This window comes from Canis lupus, chromosome 36 (genome assembly GCF_003254725.2).
Source record: "Canis lupus dingo isolate Sandy chromosome 36, ASM325472v2, whole genome shotgun sequence".
Classification (NCBI taxonomy): domain Eukaryota; kingdom Metazoa; phylum Chordata; class Mammalia; order Carnivora; family Canidae; genus Canis; species Canis lupus.
This window is the reverse complement of record NC_064278.1, coordinates 10068651-10085200: the sequence shown is the minus strand read 5'-3', so window position 1 is coordinate 10085200 and position 16550 is coordinate 10068651. Positions and strand designations below refer to the sequence as shown.

At 37.9% G+C, this 16550-nt stretch overlaps 2 protein-coding genes across 21 annotated transcripts in view; one reads left to right on the top strand and one right to left on the bottom strand.

Annotated features, from left to right (window-relative positions):
- Positions 1-16550, top strand: part of COBLL1 (cordon-bleu WH2 repeat protein like 1) — a 162382-nt gene that overhangs the window by 120718 nt on the left and 25114 nt on the right. For all 14 annotated transcript variants that reach the window (XM_035696032.2, XM_049106343.1, XM_049106344.1 and 11 more), the window contains 2 exons: positions 2496-2593; positions 2705-2941. In XM_035696032.2, the coding sequence (XP_035551925.2) occupies positions 2496-2593; positions 2705-2941 (335 nt within the window). The remainder of the gene's footprint in view (positions 1-2495; positions 2594-2704; positions 2942-16550) is intronic.
- Positions 4337-16550, bottom strand: part of LOC112674662 (sterile alpha motif domain-containing protein 1-like) — a 97217-nt gene continuing 85003 nt past the window's right edge. For 6 of the 7 annotated variants that reach the window (XR_007408764.1, XR_007408742.1, XR_004803079.2 and 3 more), the window contains one exon: positions 13009-16040. The gene's annotated coding sequence lies outside the window, so the exon portion shown is untranslated. Of the gene's footprint in view, positions 4635-13008; positions 16041-16550 lie in introns of those variants that run through there. The other variant, XR_007408744.1, reaches the window with a different exon arrangement.

Genomic DNA, 16550 nt, shown 5'->3' with positions numbered 1-16550 from the left:
CTTCAAGTTCCCTTTTTTGATGTTAGCTATCAATAGTCATTGCTTAAATCTTGATTAGGAGTTGGAAAATAATCATCATCTGCAAATATTCCTTTATTTATTGAGCTATTTCTGTAACAGTAAATTTCCCCATGTCAGCTACTTGTCTCCGTAGGTAGAATTCATTCAGAAGAGGCAGGAAAAATGTGTGATTCTTTACCTTCATCATTATTTATTCGTTTACAGGAAAAAATTTTTAAAAAGGTTTTATTTTAGAAAGTGTGCGTGTGTGGGAGGAACAAAGGGAGAGGGAGATGATATGAAGCAGACTCCCTGCTGAGTGCAGAGCCTGATGCAGCGCTCGATCTCAGGTCCTTGAGGTTATGACCTGAGCTGAAACCTGGAGTCAGATGCTTAACTGGCTGAACCACCCAGGTGCTCCCCTTCATCAGTTTTTAAAATAACAGACTGGTTCCTTAGCAGTACACAGAGATAAACAGTAAGGATCAGTTATTTTTTCAGCATCACTAAAAATTCATGGAATTAAATTATGCAGACTGTTTCAATTTATTGAGTAACGTGTATGCTGCCAGATTGTCCTGACTCTGGCCAGTGAAAACCGTATCAGGGCAGCCCCGGTGGCCCAGCGGTTTAGCGCTGCCTTCAGCCCACAGGGCCTGATCCTGGAGACTCGGGATCGAGTCCCACGTCGGGCTCCCTGCGTGGAGCCTGCTTCTCCCTCTGCCTGGGTCTCTGCCTCTCTCTCTGTGTCTGTCATGAATGAATAAATAAAATCTTAAAAAAAAAAAATCAGATTGATTCCTGTGCCCTTTTAAAATGACCCCAGGGGACTCTCATTTCTTTCTCTCTGCTGTAAGTAGATATTCCAGACTCCTGTTTACAATCTATAATATTGACAAAGAATCAACTATTCTTATGCAACTGTGGTCCCTTTTTAGGGGGAAATGGTATTTAGAGGCCATCTGGGCCCAGGTTACTCAGCAGTACTGGATTTGTCATAGTTTGTAGGCCTTTGTAGGTGACGTTAGGAAATACTGATTGGAAAAGGGAATGTTAATATGCAATCATGAGGTTTGACATTTGCCATTCTGATTAAAATGTGGTTTCTTAATTTTGGCACTATTGGCATGTAGGCCTAGATAATCCTTTGTTTTGGGGAAGCTGTCTTGTGCATTATATTGTGTTCAGGATCATCACTGGCCTCTACTCAGTAGATGCTGCTAGCACATTCTCCTGCCCTTCCCCTACTGTACCAATCAAAATTGTCCCCAGACATTGTCCAGTGTTCTCTGGGGTGGGGATGGGGCAAGATTGCCCCCTAGTTGAGAATCATCATATTAAAGAAATAATGTTTTTGAAACACTCAATTAAGTACTAAGTAATTATAATACATCATGTTTTAGGGGATAAAATATTTTTGAAAAAGATTTTATTTATTTATTTGAGATTGAGAGAGCAGTGAGAGAGTGTGCATGCATGTGCGAATGGGGAAGGAGAGGGAGAAGCAGGCTCTCCACTGAGCAGGGAGCCTGTTGCTGGGCTTGATCCCAGGACTCTGGGATCAGGACCTGAGCTGAAGGCAGACGCTCAACCAATTGAGCCACCCAGGTGCCCCGGAGAATAAAATATTTCATAATTGCTTAACTCTGAGACAAAATAAAAATTCAAATAAACAAAAGGACAAATTTAATGAAAGTTTCATATCTCATTTAATTCAAAATGTCCATTTTAACTTCTGAAATGCTGGTAATTGTGGATAGAACACAGACTCTGAGTCACAGAGAATGAAGTTTATGTCCTAGCTCTGTCATTCCTTGATTATTGGCTCCAAGTATGTATGTTCATTTCTTTAATCTTCAGATTGCTCTGTTGTGAAATAGGAACAATAAAATTAAATACTAAATTTCCGTGTTGCTCTTTTTTTTTTTTTAAGATTTTATTTCAAAGAGAGAGCATGAGCAGGGGTAGGGCTGGGGAATGTGGATGGGGTGAGGCAGAGGGAGAGGGAGAAGCAAACTCCCTGCTGAGCGGGGAGTTCAAAGCAGGGCTCAATCCCAGGACTCTGGGATCATGACCTGAGCTGCGGGCAGATGCTTAACGGACTGAGCTGCCCAGGTGTCCCTCCTTGTTGCTTTAAAAATTAAATAAGATAGGGCAGCCTGGGTGGCTCAGCGGTTTAGGGCCGCCTTCAGCCCAGGTCCTGATCCTGGAAACATAGGATCAAGTCCCACATTGGGCTCCCTGCATGGAGCCTGCTTCTCCCTCTGCCTGTGTCTCTGCCTTTCTCTCTCTGTGTGTCTCTCATGAATAAATAAATAAAAAACTTTTAAAAAAAGAAAGAAACAAGATATAAAATGCCTAGCAGAGTGCATGGTTCATAGTAGACCGTAATTAGTAGCTTTTATCATCGTATGCATTTTTCAAAGGAAAGTAATTGAGGGAAAACTTGGAGGTAAACCCGTGCACCAAAGTAAGAGGCTTTTCTTCTATTTTAGAATCCTGCCAAATATCACAAAACCTAGACATTATGAAGGAGAAGGAAAATAAAGGGTTTTTCAGCTTTTTTCAGCGCAGTAAGAAAAAGCGGGAGCAGGTAAGTTTTTTCTTAGGTAGTATTTTATAGGATTCTTCTCATCTGTTTTTAATTGCAAGTGCTTTTTATCTTGAAATGACCAATAGATTTTGCGTTTTCGTTCTTTATTAGACTGCAAGTGCCCCTGCAACTCCTCTAGTGAGTAAGCATCGCCCAACCTTTACAAGGTCCAATACCATTTCCAAGCCATATATTTCAAACACACTGCCATCGGATGCACCCAAGAAGAGGCGAGCTCCACTGCCTCCAATGCCAGGGTCTCAGAGCACCCCCCAGGACCTCGCTCACATCCAGGAGAGGCCAGCTTCTTGTGTAGTGAAATCCTTGAGTGTGGACGAAACAGAGAAGGTATGTGATTTTGTTTTGTGTTTTGAAGGTGGGGCAGGGGGCTATCTATTTTTTCTCTTATTTTCCTTTTCCACATAAACTGCTAATAAAATTGGTAACATCACTGATATGTACTAAGATGATTACATACCATCTAATGTAATAACCTTATTAATAACATTGGTACTGGGAAGAGATTACCCTATGTATAGTTCTGTGATGCAGTGAAGAACGAATGTGTCAATTTTAAGTAGCTTTTATATTCAAGCAAATAAATCACCCATACACCTTAAAGCTGTGTTTTACGACAGCCCAACCAGAGGTGCTTAATGCATATATTGGGAATGCAAATATTTAATTTTGGACTTTTTTTTCCAGTCTTTATGCTGCATTCATGGGTTTCTAACTAGATGTATCTTCTTGAACTGACTCTGGGGTTCTCACAGGAATCCTGGTGTCTTGTTGGTACATAGATACTCTGTAGTTTAAAAAAAAAAAAAAAAGTCTTTTCATATAGAGTGTTTTCCAGTTACTTTTATATACTCTTATGTTCTGGGTATGTCTCTTCCCCATACTGACTTACTATTGCTTCTGTTTACTCCCACATTTCCCTGGAGCTTGCTGTTTTGTGGAAGTCCACTTGCAAACTACTTTTCATGCCTATAAAATTTGTATGTTCCGGGGATCCCTGGGTGGCGCAGCGGTTTGGCACCTGCCTTTGGCCCAGGGCGCGATTCTGGAGACCTGGGATCAAATCCGACGTCGGGCTCCCGGTGCATGGAGCCTGCTTCTCCCTCTGCCTGTGTCTCTGCCTCTCTCTCTCTCTCTCTGTGACTATCATAAATAAATAAAAAAAATTGTATGTTCCTTGCTTTACTCATGTGACTATAAATGTTTTAATCTTAAGTAAATGTGATTAAACAGGAGACTTTATGTTTTGTTGCTTGAAATCAGACAAATGATTCAAGTAACTTTGAGAGCAGATTTTATTTTGAGATATTTGAGACACTGAGAAGTTTTCATGTATCTGCTCGAAGGTTTTATTTCCCCTTGGAAGTTTAGTAAACTAAATGCTTAAGTAAACTAACCCCCTAACCAAGTAACAAACATTTCTGTGTTTTCTCATCTTTAAAAAGTAACTATAGTTTTTAACTGTAATTTTTAAACTATCACATGTGCCTTCAGAAAGTAAATAGCAAGGCACCTGGATGGCTCAGTCGGTTAAGCATCTGCCTTCGGCTTGGGTCACGATCCTGGAGTCTGCTTAGTGGAGAGTCTGCTTCTCCCTCTGACCCCTCCACCCCTACATCCCGCTCATGCTGTCTCGCTCGCTCACTCACTCTCTCAAATAAATAAATAAAATCTTTAAAAAGTAAATGGCAACCAGGGTAGAAATGAGCAAAAAAGATGCTTAAACTCAGTAGTTATCTATTAAGCTGCCTTCTTATTTTTGTTGAGATTTTCTTATCTAATGTCCATGGTGTAAAATCTCACCTTGCAAATCAGGAGGAAACTTACTATTTTTTTTCAAATGATAGAATCGTTTGCTATAAAGTTTTCCAAAGTAACTACTCGGTAGTTGGGTGAAGTGTTGTTATAGAAGAGGCGATCTTGGGTTCAGTATTAACATCTACGTGGGAGTGCCTCAGGCAACAGGAACCGTGTTGTGAAGCCTATGGCACGCCTGGGCATGAACAGGAAGCGGAGATTGAAACTGAGTGAGGAAAAAAAAAAAAAAAAAGAAACTGAGTGAGATAAGCAGAGGCCGAGTCACGGTCCCCCAAAGACTTCATTTTGTGGGTGTAACTCCTTTACATTTATTTCTTCATAGTAAGGCATTTAAAAGGTAGCACTTTTAGTATTGTTTTTAAATTTTAAATTACCAATGTCTGTCTTTTTTCTTTTTCTTTTTTGTCTTTTTTCTTATGTAGAAATAAATCTTAGCCCCTGGTCACAAATCTTTATTCCAGATGACCTCATGCAATCTATTTCAGTAAACTTCTTTTGTGCTTTGGGCCGGAAGAGGTTTACATCGTCTAAGAAATAAGTCTGCTCTTAAAATTCTAGGCTCTGTTTCCAGTGGCCTCACCAAAAGCGGTTTCTTTTGATTCTCACCCTCTGCTCTATGACCAGTTGATGCTCCCATGTTAAGTAATCTTTTTTTTTTTTTGTATGTTGCCTTTGGCAAACTGGACATCTTTATACAATTTTCTAATTATTTTTTCTTTTGATCTGGACATCTGGGTAGTTCTTTGATGTATCGTTAAGTAGGACCCCAGAATTATGTTTCTCCCTAGAGAAGCTGAAGTATCATTTTTTATTTATTCATGACAAAAATTCTTAAGCTATGGTTGGTTGTGTTCGTGTGTGCGTGTGTGAGTGTACATGTGCACGTGTGCATGCTCATATGAACTCATGCCTTCCTGGACATCTCAGCACTGATTTCCTTAACTTCTTCATCGTATTGATGTGCTAAATCACCCCCTTGGTCTTGATTTTTCTCTCTTCCTTGGTCCTGATTCTCTTTTTATATTTCAACTCTTTTTCTTTTTTTCTTGTCACCACTTCCCTTACCCATTTTCTGAATTTGGAGGCACCCGAATCCATGGTCTTAGCCTATATTTACCGTACTCTTTCGGAGAAGACGTATTCTTTGTTGACTTCTCAATTGTAGTAGTTTGAATAGTGTCTCCCCAGAAGATATGTTCAAGCTAAGGGTCAATAAATAAGATCAGTGTGGACTTAAGCTGGGCCCAAATCGAATGACTGGTGTTCTTGTAAGAGGGGAGACACATGCACAGAGACAAAAAAGGAGAGGTCATGTGATGATGCAGGCCGAGATTATAGTTACGCTGCCATAAGCCAAGGAATGCCAGGAGCCACCAGAAGTTGGAAGAGGTAAGGAAAGATTCTCTCCTATATTTTCAGAGACCTATGGTCCTGCCAACAGCCTGATTTCAGACTTCGGGCTTCCAGAACTGTGAAAGAGCAAGTTTCTGTTGCTTTAAGCCACTTGGTCATATTAAGTTGTTGCAACAGCGCTGGGAAACAAATATGTCAACTTTTTAATTCCATTCCCAATATTTTATTCCAGTTGCAGATTGAACTCATGGTTGCTTATTCACTCACCACTACGTGGAAATCAACGTATTGAAAATCAAACTTATTTTTGTTCTCTGAGATCTAAAAGCTCAGGGTCATTTTCAGTGTGTTTTCTTTTTATTTTTGCAACCAATTACTGAGTCCTTCATTTAGTCTCCCTTCCTTATCTTTATCTTTCCTTCTCCCTTCCTTTCTTTCTGCTGAAGTCAGGCTTTAGAGAAATCCAGGGTGCAGAATAAGGAGAAGACCAGAACTTAACCTGTCTTCCCAGTTTGGAAACTTTGATAACTGGTAGTTATTTTCTAGGCATTCAAGGCCCTCTACAAACCGAGCAAAATGAGGGGACAGTTCTGCCTTTTTTTCCTTCTTTTTAGTTTTGTTGAGGTATAATTGACAGAGGAAATTGTAAGTTGTTTAAAGTCTACATTGTGGTGATTTGAAATACATATACATTGTGAAAGAAATCTTGCCATCTGGTTAATTAACGCATCCATCACCCTCCATATATATCTTTTTTTTTTTTTTTTTTTTTTTTCAGAGAGAGCGAGCATCCAAGCTCATGTGAGTGTAAGCTTGGGGCGGAGGGATCAAAGTGAGGGAGAGAATCTTAAGTAGGTTCCACACCCAGATTGGAGCCTGACGTGGGGCTCAATCTCATGACCCTGATATCACGACCTGAGCTGAAATCAAGTGTCGAGCACTTAACCAACTGAGCCACCCAGACATCCCTTTACTGCCTGTTTTAAATTTAAAATAGGGAAGCCTGGGTGGCTCAGGAGTTTAGCCCTGCCTTCAGCCCAGGGCCTGATCCTGGAAACCCAGGACTGAGTCCCACATTGGGCTCCCTGCGGAGCCTGCTTCTTCCTCTGCCTGTGTCTCTGCCTCTCTCTCTCTCTCTCTCTCTCTCTCTGCCCCACCCCTGCCATATGTATATCTCTCATGAATAAAAAAATAAAATCTTTAAAAATAATAATAAATTTTAAATAAAAAATACTCATTATTACTGTAGACATTTTATTAAACAATTTAGTTTTGAATTTGAAACTTTATTTTTTAAAGATTTTATTTATTTATTAGAGAGAGAGAGAGAGCACGAGCAGAGGTAGGAGCAGAGGGAGAGGGAGAATCAGATCTCCCCTCTGAGCAGGGAGCCTGATGTGGGGCTCAATCCCACGACCCCAGGATCATGACCTAGGCCGGAGGCAGAGGGTTCTGACTAGGCCACCCAGGTGCCCCTGAATTTCTAATTTTAGAAAGGCATTATGGTTGAAAGTAATAGCAGGCTGGGAAAAAGTACTGGAAAAGAATTATTTTCAAATCCCTGAAGAATTTTGGATACATTCTTATCCTGTAGATTTTTATTATTCAGGATTTAGAATAAACCACAAGGGTGCGCTGTTTAACAGACCTACAATGTTCTGATTTTTATACTTTTTCCCCAAAGCATCCTTTAATAAAGCAGAAAGAAAATACTGGAAATACATTACATTAGAAATAGCAAACGCTTATCTCTTGCGGGTGAAGTGTCAAAAGATAGAGCTAGAGAGATAAATAACAGTAATGCATGACAAAGTAACTTATAATTAATGCAGTTTTATTCATTTTGAGCTTTCACTTCATGGTAGTGTTCTTTTAAGTAGTCCTCAATATTCTGTTTGTCTTACGCGGGCTTATGGATCAGTCTACCTGTAGCTTGGAAAAAAATGTCCACTACATCTATTTTATGCTTTTTGGTGTCAGTATTTAATAATTTGTCTCATTTATGTAAGGCATTTCTTAATACTGGCAAATTAAGGTATTGGATAGTGATTCTGGAGCCTAAACTAAAACTCTTCACATAAAAGACTGTTGATTTTTTCTGAGCTAATTTTGGCAACTAATTGTGTAGTTTCCAAAGAGAATTCAAGAAAGATCCAAGTTAGTAATAGAATCTAACTGGTTTTTTGGAACTTTTTTGCAAATAAAATTCTTTTATCCACCTAAAGAATGTCTTTTAAAGAATCCATAGTTTACTGTCATTGCTATCATCTTTGTTCATGTCCCTAAATTTCTATGTACTTTTTTACATTTCAAGCCTTTGTGTCATTTTCCTTATAAAGGTGAATATACTATCTTCTATGGAAATCTGGAAATGTTCATTTGCAGAAGAGAACTATCCAATTAGAAAATTTCTGGCAGTTTTTCTCAGATCTTTTTGAGCAGTTTGTGAATATGATTCTGCCTAAAGATTTGAAATGCCATTTATGCAACAACATATGTAATGGCTGGCTCCTGCTGTTGTTTACCTAAACCATGTTGCATGTATTGCTATATAAATGCATACAGTTACTTAAGATGATATGTATGTGGTTATTTACGTAGATTGTCATTTATTTCACACATGACAAAAGTCAGAAATGCAATGACATTGACTTAAATTGAAAAGGACTTAGAATTATGAGATTGGAACTAATTTTAGAAATCCAGTAGCTGTACCATATTTGCTGACCAAGTTTCTGTGAGGAGCACATTCAATAAAATCTGTCACCAAAGGATGTCCTAGTATTATGGACAAATCAGCCTTTTAAGAGTATTTTCCAATTGAATAAGAGGAAAAAGAGTTGGACACAAGTTGCAGATAAACTTGACCCACAGAATCCACAGAAACTTTTGGAGAATTCCTTATTTTTGCACATTTGGTATGGTTTTGCTCTTTGGAGTTATATGTGTACATAGCAGTAAAACAGTTCTTCCCAGGCTGCTAGAACGGTACCTCCTTTGCTTTAGGATGTTGGCTTTTGGCTGGAAACACAATAAAGAATTATCTTGATTGAAATTTTTTTTATTTGGTCTTATTTTGCATTCTGGTGCAGACACTCCAATGTTGAGAAATGGAAATACTTTGCCATCCAGTATTATGCAAGTGAAATTTAATACGTAGAGTGTGCTCATTTTTTAACAGCTGATTTAATTGTTTTTAAGAAATGTTTGACATTATTCATTTTTGACTCAATTTTACCTTTTAATATTTATCATGGTTTATAAGCAGGTAAGATGATATATTGTCATATATTTATAAAATGTGCAAGAATATATTTGGTTTTAGTTTCGCTTAATGAGTTTTCATCCTAGATGTTTTATGCAGTCATTAAGATTGTAAAAAGAGAGCATGTATTTGTAATCTTTAAGAAATCTAGTTTTTTTTTTTTTGTTTTTTCTCCAGGTTATAGCACAACATTTGATTTTCCCCGCCACTTTCCACTTACATTTACCATATAGAAAGAAAACCACACACATAATTCTACAATTGCCTAGGAACAGTGGTTGCCATGGCATTTTTAGTTTGATATACGGGATACAGCTGTCTGTATTTCCAAAAATATGACTTGTTTCATTCAGTAGAGAAATGCCCGAGTGCAGTATAATCTGCTTCCTCCTTTTAAGGTTTTCTCATATATAAATATACTTTCTCTTGGTAGTTTTATTCAGGTTTTCAAAGGGTCTTAATCACAAGAGCAAAATTAATGACTAATGCTTATGTAGCACTTACTAACGTTTCAGACCAGGTACTAAGCACATTACTCATTTAATGCTCTTGAAAATCCTCTGAGCCATTACTTTTAGTTTCTGCCAGCTTTACCTCTGACCCAGATGTAAAGAACTATGCTCATTATAAAGTTGTTAAACTTTTAAAGAGTAATACTATTCAAAGAGCAATAGGTCATAAATGGAATTAGGGTGGATTTCTCCCCCTTCTCTACCAGTACATAAAAGTTGTGCCTCTCTGAAGTACCTACTGAATTAATATTTAAGATAATCAGTGTTAGGAATCTTCCTTTAGAAGTTCTTATGGTATGAAGCTTACTTAGACTTTCTACCACTATGACATTTGGGAGCTCATGGGGGAGAAAACGCCTTTCTTTGGTAACCAGCATGTACTAGAGACCACAGCAGAGAGAAGCAGGCCTCTTTCCTGAAGCCATGGTGACAGGACTGAGGGGTCACTTGGGTGATGACTGCCATACAGCCTTGGCTTCCTTTCTGTTATGAACTGAGTTGAGCCCCATTTGTTCCCTTGATTGCCCCTTTACTCAGCCGGAGGCCCTAAAGTCAATCTATAGATGTTCACTACTCTTCTACCCCTAGACACTTTGTTCTGATCACTGACCATAGAGAACCTTGATTCCCAGCATGTCTGTCTTTTTAACTTGATCCTGAGCTCTGATTTCTGGTGATTTATCTTCTCTTTTTTCATCTGAGATGTATTACCAAGTTAGGCCCTCATCTTTGGGCATTTAAAAAATGTCATTAGTAAGGGATTACCACTAATAAGACTTGGTTATATGATATCTCAAAGTATTATAGGGTTGATGAAATGAAATCACAGGTTGCCTCAGGGAGAGAGATTTAAAAACTTTGCAAGAGTATAACCCAGGTTGTAAAATTTGTGTTTTATTTTTCTGATATGCATGGAGAAGGGTTGGAAAGGAAGTATATTGTGGCAGAAAAAGCCCTACTCTGGCTTGATAGTCTTGGATCTACCAATGGGTCTCTTGTCATTTTTTCCATTGTCTTCTTTGTCTTCTACCTTGAAGAATAAGCCATTGAACTACTTTGTGGCTTGAGTTTCTCCTCTGTACAATAAGATTTTGTAACTAAATTTGTAAAAAGCCTCTTCCAGCTCTAGTATGATCAAATTATTTTATTCTTTCGTTGTCTTTTAAAATTGGCCTTTAAGAGATAAAAATGCTTTGTTATGTGGATCTTTGGTTTGATCAGAGTTTATCAGATAGTGAGGCCTAGTCCTGATATTACTTCTCTGAGGATTTTTGAAACTCTAAAGTACAATAACAAAAACAAAACATTGATTGACATCTTTCTCCCTGAACTCATGACTATAACACAAAAGGCAACCCAAGTGCTTTCAGCATCAATAAAAAGGGGCAGAGGATACAAAGTTTGAGGAAGATATGCCAGGTTAATGAGTTTAACTGGAGGATACAATGTTATTGAATAATGAGTTTAAATCTAGACCATTTTGAGTGGCTAGTGGCAAGCTTGGCCACCCAGAATCCCCTGAAAGGATTAATATATAATATATATAATTTTAGTAACCAAAAGATATACAAGTTACTACAAGTGGTGGTATTTAGACACTTCTAAGCGAATCCAGCTTTAATCTCATTACTTGCTGTCATAGAATGTATTTGAGCAAATTGATAGGAACACCCTTAAAATTGGCAAATAGATGACTGCTTATAGGGTATGGATTTAAGAGCTCCGGGCCCTGATACTACTGCCCTAAGTACAGTAGTCTGGTACCTGACATATCACCTCCATTTCTTACACTCCTTTGCTGATAGGATTTTTCTTAATCTAAGTTGACCTAGACAGGCTAAGACTTGCAGTGCTATCAATGAAGGATCTTAAAACTGGTTTATTGAGAGAACATGAAAATAGAATATATAAGTCCTAGATTTTTTTAGGAGTCCAGAGGAAGTACCATTTAAGGGAATTGGAAGGATGTGGAAAGAGATTCAGGGCAGCAATACAAACATGCCCTCGCCTCACTGAAATAGCATTTTATTTTTAAAAACTTTATAAAGAAAGAAACTGGCATATATGCCTTCGTCCAATACAAGTAAAAAAATGTGTATGTACAAATATAGAGGATATGTATAAAAGGTTGGACACCAAACTTCTGTGAGGTAACCTATATTTGTTGGGGTTTACACTGATTTTTCTCTTTTTCCCCCCTTATCATTGTATGCGTTGTTTGCATGTAATACGGGATTGTGCTAATTTTATGATCAAATCAGTAATAAAACTGAATTCACTATGATTAAAAAAAAAAAAACCTTGCCTCTACAATTTGCTTATTTTACAAATTCATTACGGTACCTCATATTTCTAGATCACATTTACTTTATTATAATTACATGTTTTGGAGTTTAAAACTGATCTGTTGTGTAAGTTGTAAAATTATCTTAGAAAGACTTCTTCCATCAAGAGTTAAGAGTTCGAGCTTGACCTTTAGCTAGTTATGTAAAAGGCATTGGGATACAATTCATAGGCAGTGAAATAGTACGTCATAGTATTTATAGAGAATATCCAGTTTGGAGAAGGATAATGTGAATCTGTCATTTAAGAAGAAGGAAAAAAAGTATGAGTTTAAAGACAGTTTCAGTGGGGTAGCTTAGGTTTTCTCCTCTCTAACGCATCCCTCCCCACATGTGGAAATTATAAACAGAAAAACCCAAAGCTTCTAACAGAAACATTTAAATGTCCTTGAAGTTGGGCTACTGTATTTCTGTCCTTTGATTCAAGTTTTTTTTTCCTAATTTTTCTGTTTGCATTTTTTGCTTTGACTCTTTTATACAGAATATATTGATTTCAATGACCCACATCTTATAATTCCACTGTGATTAATAAGTGATCTAATAACTTGTACAGAGCTAGGACTCAGTAAATCTACTGAATGCCATTCAATTCTATTTTCTTCAGCTAAATTTAGTTCCATTTTGAACCAGTAAATCCTGATCTGGGTGTGAATTCTGAGGGATTAAGTATCTGGCATGGTTTTCAGCTTGACTTGCCACTTTCCCTAGAGTGTTCTCTTTCTCTGTGCAGCTTTTTCCTTTTCACAGACTGTAAAATTCACTGATGTGCATTCCTGTTAGGGGTGCAGTTTTTCCTAATAGCAGGCAGACTGAGTGACTCTAAAGTAAATAATTGAACATCTCTAATCATTAACCAAAGTGTTTTCCCCTAGTAAGTAAAAAACCTCTGTGTTCTTGTTTTGTAAACCCTTTGGATTTAAATATAGTTTAATCTCAACCTCTTTAAAAAATTTTCAGTCATGATTTGGCCAGATGAAACATATCTCAGTGCCAAAAGCTAAAGACGGTTCTAAACAATTTTTCAACTTTAATTCTTTACATTAAAGTTAAGAAATATTCAGATTTACATATTATACACAGTCATATACCCATCACCAAGATTGAAGCAAGTATTAAGTATTGCGGTTTTATTAAATTCCTTTAAAGTAAGATGGAGGTGCCCGAGGTGACTTCAAGGTGGAATTTTTACACATAATGAATTATGATGAATTTGGCTTATGCAGTGGACTAAGCCCCAGTTCCTGAATGCTGGGCACTGTTGGGATATTAAGGCTGATTATAACGGAGATGGACTCTACTAGGACTCTTACCACCACCTTTAATTGCAGATGAAGTACAGCCGTAGAATAACTACCCCCTTTTATCCATTCTTTTCACTCTAACTCTACATTAGAACTATCATTTGCTTATTTTATTTACAGATCACATTCCCATACTTTACACTAGATGAGCTGCATGTGACATTAGCTAGTATTTATGGAACAGATACTGTATACAGAGCACTGAGCTGAGTTTTCACACATGTCATTTCACATAAGCATCCAGCCCCTTCTGAGGTGTAGGGACTGTTACTTTTCCCACTTTATAGATGAGGAGGCTGAAGGTTGCAGAGACACTAGATGGCCGTGTTCCCGGGCTCAAGCCCTGACATTGTCTCCAAAGCTCATTTGGTAAGCATTACACTAGGCCTCCTTCCAACTTGTAAACCCTCTAGAAGCCTCTCTCCAGCTAGACACCAACTCACATTCAAAAATACCGGATAGCTCCAGCCTGACTAATGCAACGGTGGAATGGTGAAGAGACTATGAGGCACATACTCTTGAAGGACACAGGACTAGGGCTTGAGGACGCAGTGTGGTTGGACACTTGAGGGCCTTCTTTTTTTTTTTTTTTTTTTTTTTGGCATTTTATTTTTAATGTGTCAAGCTTTTATTTAAATTCCAGTTAATATACAATGTGATATTAGTTTCAGAAGTAGAATTTAGTGATTCATCACTTAGATAACACTCAGTGCTCAACACAAGTACCCTGCTTAATCCCTGTCACCCATTGAGCTCATCCCCCCACCCACCTCCCCTCCAGCAACACTGTTCTCTGTAGTTAAGAGTCACTTTTGGGGCACCTGGGTGGCTCAGTTGGTTAAACGTCTGCCTTCAGCTCAGGTCATGATCCTGGGGTCCTGGAATTGAGCCCAATGTTGGGCTCACTGCTCAGCGGGGAACCTACTACTCCCTCTCCCTCTGCCCCTACCCAACCCCCCCCCCATCATGTTCTTTCTCTTAAACAAAGACAGTATTTTTTTTAAGTCTCTTTTATATGCCCCTCTTTTTTTTTTTTTCTTTCCCCTATGTTCACCTATTTTGTTTCTGAAATTCTATATATGAGTGAAATCATATGGTATTTGTCTTTCTCTGACTGGACCTATTTCACTTTGTATAATACTCTTTAGCTTCATCCACATCCTTGCAAATGGCAGATTTCATTCTTTTTTACACTAATAGTCTATTATACACACACACACACACACACACACAGCACATCTTATTTATCCATTCAGCAGTCAGTGGACACTTTGGTTCTTTCCATAATTTGTTGTTGATAACACTGCTATAGACATCAGGGTGCATGTCCCCCTTTAATGTGGTATTTTTATATTCTTTGGGTGAATACCTAGTAGTTCAATTGCAGGCTTGCAGGGTGGCTCTATTTTTAATTTTCTGAGGAACCTCCATACTGTTTTCAAGCGTGGCTGTACCAGTTTGCATTCCCACCAACAGTGTAAGATGCCTCCCCTTTCTGTGCATCCTCACCAACATCTGTTGTTTCCTGTGTTGTTGGTTTTAGGCATTCTGACAGGTGTGAGGTGATATCTCATTATAGTCTTGTATTTCCCTGACGATGAGTGATGTGGAGCATCTTTTCATGTGTCTGTTGGCCATCTGTATGTCTTCGGAAAAATGTCTATTCCTGTCTTCTGCCCATTTCTTGACTATTGTTTTTTTGGGGTGTTGAGTTTGATAAGCTCCTTATTGGTTTTGGATTCTAGCCCTTTATCAGCTACATCATTTGTAAATGTCTTCTCCCACTCTGTAGGTTACCTTTTAGTTTTGTAGATTGTTTCCTCTGCTGTGCAGAAGCTTTTTATCTTCATGAAGTCTCAGTAGTTCATTTTTGCTTTTGTTTTCCTAGCTTTTTATATGGGAACTCATGATGTGTTTACTTAAGCAACTGTGGTGGTTTAGTGAGTCTGCTTTCTAGAAGTAGTCATTCTTGAGTTAGGAGTCTCTCTATTCTTGTGTGCTAGCTAAGTATATTCCACCCACATTCCTCAGTACACACCACATTTCTTGGTGCAGTCTATTTAGGAACACCTAGATCTTCTAACTTAAATGCTGCTGCTTTTCCTCTGGGCTTTTACCCAAGAAAAGGATGTTTGCAGTAGATACAGAACATCCCTTTCTCAAGGCTTGGGGGTTCCTCTACTATGGTCTTAATAGTGATATTTAACACAAAATAACTCCAAGTTTGATTTTTATTACCTTACCTTACCTTTCCTTCTTAGCTGATTGGAGTTATTTTCTAAAAGTCTTTAAAAAAGAAAGCAGGGGCACCTGGGTGGCTCAGTCATTTAAGTGTCTGACTCTTGATTTTGGCTCAGGTCATGATCCAAAGATTATGAGATCGAGCCCTGTGTGGGGCTCTGTGCTGGGGGTGGAGCCTGTTTAAGACTCTCTCTCTCTCTCTCTCTCTAACAACAACAAAAACACTTGTCTCTGTCTTAAAAGACAAATATATATTAAGCTATTTCCTTGAACACTAACAGTAATATTCTACCTCAGGATAAAACTTATATTTCCATCATTAATCTGTTGCTGATTATCTAAACTCTCACCATTCTTATTCTTTGAAAACTTCTGCTCTTGGACCATCCTATGTAAATTGTTAAAATTACATTTTTGTCATAAACTTAATAAGTCTTAACCATAATTATAGCATGGAATCCAGTTATGACAAGTCATATACATCTTCCTGTTACCACTCCGTGACAATCTTGGTGTTTTCCTTAATGTCTTCCTTCTCAGTCTCTTGGATCCAAATGCAGCTCTAATAATGTATGTCCGTTTACTTTCATGTTACACCTACAAGACAGGGTAAAGAGAGTTAAGTACTAGAGGATAAAGTTACAAAATATGTGTTCCTTCAAAATGTTCACGTCTTTGCCCTTCTTTTCCCACAACTGTCTTCATAAATACTATTGAAAATTTTTAGTAAAACTAAAAATCTGTATATTTTGACAAATTTTAAATTCTTTATTCATACAAATTATGAATCTCCTGAAAAAAGAAGTTAGCTTATTTTAAGACCTGTAGGGATGTAAATGAAACACGTGAATCTATTTTTATTTTGTCTTTGAGTTATGGTTAGGTTCATGTAAACTTGTAAGTCCTTATATGCAAAGTCTTCCCTTCTAATGTCTTTACTGTATATTTTATTATGACCAAAATTTAAGAGCTCTAACTCCTAAACAGATATTGTCATATGAGAAATTCATGACTAATTCAAGTCATGACTGCTTTTATCAGGTAATAGAAAAGACCAACAAATGACAGTGATTGGGAATCTGGCCTACAGGGGAACACAGGTCTAGA